The sequence below is a fragment of the Eurypyga helias genome, unplaced genomic scaffold (genome assembly GCF_000690775.1).
Source record: "Eurypyga helias isolate BGI_N326 unplaced genomic scaffold, ASM69077v1 scaffold1356, whole genome shotgun sequence".
NCBI classification, from domain to species: domain Eukaryota; kingdom Metazoa; phylum Chordata; class Aves; order Eurypygiformes; family Eurypygidae; genus Eurypyga; species Eurypyga helias.
The window spans coordinates 27763-34963 of record NW_010258365.1 but is presented as its reverse complement, the minus strand read 5'-3'; the positions used below and the strand labels follow the sequence as shown (position 1 = coordinate 34963).

Below are 7201 nucleotides of genomic sequence, written 5' to 3'. Positions count from 1 at the left end.
ATTTGGCTGTGTGATCTAGTTCTGAGATGAGAGGATTTTGTGTTAGATCACACTGTCTCCAGAACTTTCAGTCCAAATGAGGAACTTGCAGATCAAAAAGTGAGTTGGAGAAAATGTTAGAATAGAAACCATGATGTTGTGCTGGTAGTTCTCTCTCCTTTTAATTTTTTCTTTCTTTCATAGCCATCCAGAAGCTGGTTGTTGTTGGTAAAATAGCAACAATTAATTGTGTTGTTAATTATGGACTGATTTATTTTCAGATCTCAATAGAGAATGACTACCTAGGCCCCAGAAGAATTGAGAGTCTGCAAAAAGAAGATGCTGATTGGCAGAGAAAAGCCCACATGGCTGTGCTTTCTATTCAAGATCTTACAGTTAAATACTTTGAAATAACAGCTAAAACACAGAAAGGTAGTTATTTTCTACTATCCTATTAGTGAAATGAAAGATCTTAAAAAATTCATGTAATGTTTACTGTGTTCTGTATTGTACTGTGATTTATTTATTTTTTCATCAACCCTCTCCAAGGAAAGCAGTTGCCATTCCCAGTTGTGTTTTCTTTGTCTATTTGAAAACTTTCACCAATAAGCATTTTCAAAACATCATCAGAAGTGGGCAGAATAGAAATTTTAGATACAAGTTTTATAACCAATTAATATGATTGCAAATGTACAGTGTAGCTAATACAAATGATTTAGGGAGTGTCCCTGATGGATTTTGTCTGTTGTACTGGATATGGCAGACTACCATAGTAAGTGTTTATTACCTTTCAATTCACTTCCTTTTCCTCTCTCCCCTGCCTTTCAGTAATTATTTTCATAGCCCTAAATGCTAAGCAGCAGCTCAGTTTAACTACTTGGTGAAAGCTGCCCTGTTCTGAAATCTTCATGAATAAAACCCTGGCCTTTCTGTGCTTGAAGAAGTCAGTTTGACTGAAGAGCTGGTGCAGTAAAACCAGGTCATATGATTTGCCATGTACATCTGCGCTCTCATCCTTGTACTATTTAACTTAAATAATCAGTTTACGAGGGCACGCATACCTGAGGATATGTTTTCGTGTCAACCTCTTTTAGTTTGACTCTGGGCTACCTCTGGCAGAGCTTGTGTCCCACTGTCTTCCCTCTCTGAGTAGGTTCCTGTTTCTTTCTTTGCCTTGATGATAGTGATTGTGCAGCCAGATAAATGAGCTGTAACTGGGAGAAAATCTTTTTTGTTTGGTAGATTTCCTGTCATCTCCCTGCATGACTGCTAGATATGCCTTAAGAGAAGCAGTTACTGCAAAATTATTCCTTTTGGTGGCAAACCAAGTTAAGTATATTGTGAAACTCCACCTTATTTTGAAAAAATGACTAAACTTGTTCAAACAGGTTGGAGTGAGCTTAAGTAGAGCAAATTCTGAATGTGTTTAATCAGTGTGGTTCCTTTTCTAGTATGACAAAGACAGCAAATAAAATACCCCATTAGTTGATAAAGAATGTATATTTAGTTATTTACTTTTTAGTTTGTTCACGTGTTATTTTTTTTATGTACAGCAATCAGGATTGTGGGGAAAAACAGTGGAAAATGAAATGTCTAGAGACTACACAGCCATAGACCTTTGGTATAGAAGTTGCTTGCCTGTTTTGTTATGTTTTGGGGTTTGGGTTGGTTTTTTTTTTTTGGTCTACTGCTGATCACCCGGTAGTCTTATATACTAAAATACTAACAGATGGCAGAGGAAAAACACATGAGGACATAAAGGTATTTTTTATTATCTAACAACAGCATGCAGTATCTTCTGGCAGCTGCAGACTGAATGCTGTCCCTTCGATTGGGTGACTTTCATGGCTTTTGCTTTGCAAAGCTATGTGTGCAGTATCATGTGATTTTTCTATATATTAAATACGGTGAAAATCTCCTGTGGGTCAGCCTAGACATTGTCTGGGTCTCAAAAACAGAAAACCTGAATCAGGCAAGGAACTCCTGCTACTCTGAAGTCTTCCTGGAAAGATTCTCATTCATTCCTGCATATTAAGATCAGATTATAATTTGTTTAGTTAATTTGAATCAGTTTTCTGAAACAACCTGCATTTTGATGTAAAATGTAGATGCTGTTTAAATGTAATTCAGTGTTCCCTCAGAACTGCACTTCAGGTCAAACTGAAATTTATGTTTTAAATTGTAATTTTTTTTCACTTTGCAGATTTGTTTAAACTTATGACTGCACTGTAGAATTTATCAGGGGAAAGTGGAGACTTTCAGTATCTGATAATCGGGGCTTTCAGAAGCAGGGAAAATTTGGGATGCAGTTTGAGACCACACGTTTAACATTAATGAAATGTTTTGATTAAGTTCAGAATTCTGGACCAGTGGTTCAAGTGTTCAGGTCCTATGTATTCAGAATGGTGCCTCTGCGGATAAAAAAAATAGGAATTTAGTGATAAAAGGATCAAGAAATTCCATATTTACGTGAATCCTAAGAATACTCACATTCTGGATTGTACTCATCCATAGAATAAGTACTCCATGCTAAGAGAACTTAGCATGTGTTTTTGGATATAAATGTGTGCATTGTCTGTGCAGGGTAATCACTGGTGATCTGAAGAGTAGACTGGTAAGCTTTATGCCTTTTCTTCCTTTCTGTAGCTGTGTATGATCGAATGCGAGCAGACCAGAAAAAATTTGGGAAGGCAGCATGGGCAGCAGCAGTGGAACGTATGGAAAAGCTTCAGTATGCAGTTTCTAAGGAGACGCTGCAGTTGATGCGTGCTAAAGAAATCTGTTTGGAGCAGAAGAAACATGCACTGAAAGAGGAGGTAATTTTTCATACCAGTAAATAGAAAAATTAACATAGAGGAAAAAATTTCAAACCCTAAAGGGTGTTGATGTACTTAAAAAACCAAACCAAAACCTCCAGACTTGAAAGTAATTATTTTTCCACTTAATAGTAAAATCTTGTATTTACACTTGTGCTGCACTCTACCATGTTAGATAAATGGAGTTGCAATGTAGGTGTGGTGGGATTTGTGCCACTTATTTATGTTTTCTGTTCACCTTTTCCTGGTTGGTCAACCAGGAAGACAATTTATACTGTTGATGTTTACAGCTGTCCACTGAGATGAATAAATTGAAGAGAAGGGATAGGGCAGAAATTTGCTGCTATGTAGTCTCCCCAGTTTAGCTCTCAGAGGCATGACCACCTTTAGGGAATAGTTCTGACATTCCAGATGAAAGGTGGCAAAACATTAGGAAATATTCAGATGACTAGCCTGTTGTACTGCACTCACTTTGTCTCTGCTCACAGTTGATTATTAAGGCAGTCTTCCAGAGGGAGTTTTGCTATCTACAGCTTTCCTGAGGGAAAGACTGCATGCATTAAACTGTGTTTAGATGTCTTAGCAGAAAAAAACACCCCACATTTATTGGGTTTCACGACACCTTCGCAAATCAAAAATGCTACAAATTTTTAAATTTGCTATCTTGAATATTCAGTGCTAAGAACTCTCTGTCATACTAATGTTGATTTACAGTTCTAGCCAATCAGTTACTTTTTTTTACAGCACTTTTCAAATGTTTCAGCAAAATTGACTAAACCAAAGGCTCTTTTGTGAAAAGGTTGTCCAGAGAACTCATGACTTCAGCACTGTCTAGATGGGTAGGTTTGTAAGCCTGACAGACTGTGTGCATATTTAAGGGGCTTCTGTAGAAGACAGCTTGATCTGCAAGGAGAGAGTGTACATTCAAGACTTGGAGCACAAAAATGAAGAGTTTCGTCCATTTCTTCGCTCTTATATTCTTGTATTTATATATTCTTGTATATTCTCATATTTAAAAAGCCAAGAGTTGTCTGGAAACCTGAGTTTATCAGGCCGCTGCCATCCTTAGGTAAGAGTTGATGAGAGAATTCAGCAGTACTAATTGGAAGTAGCGTATTTAATACGTTCACATATTTACGGCAGCCATGCATCTTCTTTTCTGTAGCACATCTTGTTTTTCTCCCAGTGGAGACGGTCTGTGAGTTTTTGTTGAATGAGATCTCAGTCTGGTAAATGAGTGAGTGACTTTTTTGATCTGCCAAAGCATTAGGGGCTGCATAGGAAAAGGAAGAGTTTGTTGCATTATGCTGGGGGCTGAAGGGCTCTGAACTGTGAGGTTGAGGCTTTTGGAGACAGAGAAATGAGGAATATCTGATGGATGTGCATGGGCACGGTGCTTTGGGATGGTGTATTACAAAGTGTAGAGAGCTGTGGGTCAAAACATGCTGGTGGAGAGATACAAGGACCAACTTCTGCTCTGAAACATACTTTTTTTTTCTCTGAGAATGTAATAGCACTAAGTATGCAAAGTTGGATGTCACAAACGTGACTGGGAATCCCATACTGGAGAAGGGTTGCAGTCTTATCAGAAAGAAAATATTTGATTACATTAGCTGGTGTATTTAGAAGAGATGAAAGTAAAAAAAAGGTCAACAACAAAAAATGAGCGTGAGACATTTTCTCCTTTAAGCTTAAAAAGTGAATACCTTTCCTGCTGTGCTTAAATATATAAATTTGCACTCACTGAGTAGGAAAAGGAAACACATGGGAAATAATATACTTGTTTCTTTCGTACTTAATTGCCTCTTCTCCAGATCTAGACCAGCCCAGCTGATTGACTTTTAAAAGAGACAATAAAAATGTCCTTGTTTCTGTAGTTTTTACTTAGTATTAGTCAAGTACATTTTGTTTTCTAAATGTGTTGACACTCTAAATATCTAGAAAGTTACTGCGTTTTCCAAGTTATCATGGCATGAAAATTACCTGATCATGTGATTTGGTTAGTTACAATTTTTTTTTAATTATTATTTCATAGTTGAAAATGTTAGCCCTATGATTATCTGTATTAAAAAATCCCTAAACAACCAAAAACCAAAAAAAACCCCATACCAAACCCAAAAAACCCAAACCTCTACACAAAATAGGTATTGTGCTTTTTTTATTTTTCTGATTGGTACCACTTCAGTTCCATCTGTTCTGAATTTTGTTGGAGGGGAATGATGAAAACCTTCCTTTTGAGGCAGACCAGAGTCTGCGTTCCTGGACTGGTTGCCAAGTCTTGTCCTCACGACAGTAAACAGAAACATTAAATCAGAGTGTGAGAATCCCTCGTGATTCTTGAAGCATGTAAAATAGTTTGGACAAATGAAAGTAAATGAGGTGAGACTTGAATTAAAGAAGGCAAACCCCAGCATTTGGAGAGGCATCTTTGAAGGATTTTGTGCATCACTGACATTTAGTTCCCATTTGCCTAAAGAATGAAAAGGATCAGGTATTTATGGTCATTTAAAACAGACTCACTGCAGTGTTAGAAATTCAGAACTGAAATACCTTTTCTGGCAAACCATTTAGCTGCTGCTTTCTAGGAATAGAAAATAAACCCAGGACATTCCTTTAAAAAGATTAAAATGCTCCAGAAATTATTTTAGCAGGGTTTGAATTGCGGATTAAGACAGAATGACAGTTCGTAGTAAAGACCAGATCTGACTGTTTATGAGGACACTTCAGGTGTTCAGCATGCTGTCTGTGTATTTTTGAACATTTAGTCCTGGAAAAGAAACAAGTATATAAAACAGTGTTTTACCCTTTTCATGGGGTAAAGATGTTTCTTTTAGTATCTGAAGTTTTTCTGTTTCCCCAGGATACTAACTGTGAGTGATCAGCCTAACCTTATTTTTTGTATTATGGTATGCTGTATTATCATGGCCTGACTTCAGTCGAATCCTGGTACTTTAATTGGTTGAAGGGATACTTCTGTTGCAGAAGTTGCTAGATATGAGTGAGAGCTTGCATTTTTTCAGCAGTCAGAGTGCTCGATGTTTCCCTTAATATAATTTAGAAATTCGGTAAAATGATTTTCTGTTGGTTTTTCTTTTTTTTTCTGAGTTTTACTCTCTCCTTGTGAGATTTCTCAGACAGCAAGAGTGATGAATTAAAATAAATGCTTGAAGGAGAGAACGGTAAAAATTCACATGGGGTGGATCGAAACATGACTTTCTGTTCTAGCTGAAGAGTAACAGATTACTTAGAAGGCTGGATAATAGAAAATTTACTAATAGCTATTAACATGTATTGCTAGGGAAAAGTAGTACAAATTTTTACCGTGAACTGCAGGTTAATTACATTTTAAATGCCACCGGATGATAATGACCATGGTTTTACAACCTGGTAGCAACACCATTGAGCCACCCATGTAGCAGGGTGGTACAGCAGCAGATGGTCTCCAGTCTGTCAAATCAAGTATTTCCAGCAAAGGGAGAAGTTTTAGTGTCACTGGACATGGACTTGTGAGATTTCTTCTACATCTTTCTTCCACACGTTTCTGTCAGCCAAGAAGGATTAGTTCTAACTGGAGCAGTTGTAAGGAAGGCTACCACAATGATGTCAGGAATGGCGCGTCTCTTCTACAAGAGGAGTTGAAGTTGTTCTGACAGATAAAAAGAGGTTGTACAAAATTGCTTTCCACAGAAATAGTCGCCCAACTATAGGGCCTGTTGCAGTTTTAAACTAAAAGAGGGCAGATTCAGAGTAGGTATAAAGCAGACTTTTTTTATTATGGCAGTGGTGAAACACTGGAAGAGATTTCCCAGGGAGGTAGTAGATGCCTCAGTCCTGGAAGCATTCAGGGTCAGGCTGGACGGGGCTTTGAGCAGCCTGACCTAGTTGAAGGTGCCCCTGCTCATTGCAGGGGGTTGGACTGGATGATCTGTAACAGTCCCTTCCGACCCAAACTGTTCTGTGATTCTATGAAAAATACTAATGTGAATGAATATTAGAGAAGAGCAGTGTGTGTTGCTGTTCAGTACCAGCGCAAAACCAAATGGTATTATCTGTTTGTGAATACACTGGAAATGTGGAAGAAGTTCTCTGGCAGTTAGGAGGGATTGTCTGCAATGGGCTTCAGTGGGACTGACGAACATGGAGTTTTGTGGAAGCATTTTGTTTTGGTTTTGTTTTTACAAAAAACTCATGTTGAAAGCAGTTGACTTTGGATTTGTCAGAAGGCATTCCATGGTGGTGGAAAGCTGGATTTGATGGCACTCACTTCTGTATTCCATGTTTGGCTGTTATTCTATTAATTTTGTCATCTATCCTTTTAGTGTGTCTGTTCATAGTTCTTGTCAGAGGCTTTCTGTTTTAGCCAGTTATACCATTATTACTAATGTGGGGGTTTACGGATGATACAT

At 37.8% G+C, this 7201-nt stretch overlaps 1 protein-coding gene across 1 annotated transcript in view; it reads left to right on the top strand.

Annotated features, from left to right (window-relative positions):
- Positions 1-260: 260 nt before the first annotated feature.
- JMY (junction mediating and regulatory protein, p53 cofactor) overlaps positions 261-7201 on the top strand; it is a gene marked incomplete at its 5' end in the record, with an annotated part of 14685 nt that continues 7744 nt past the window's right edge. The window contains 2 exons of the mRNA XM_010154291.1: positions 261-411; positions 2626-2795. Of these exons, the coding sequence (XP_010152593.1) occupies positions 261-411; positions 2626-2795 (321 nt within the window). The remainder of the gene's footprint in view (positions 412-2625; positions 2796-7201) is intronic.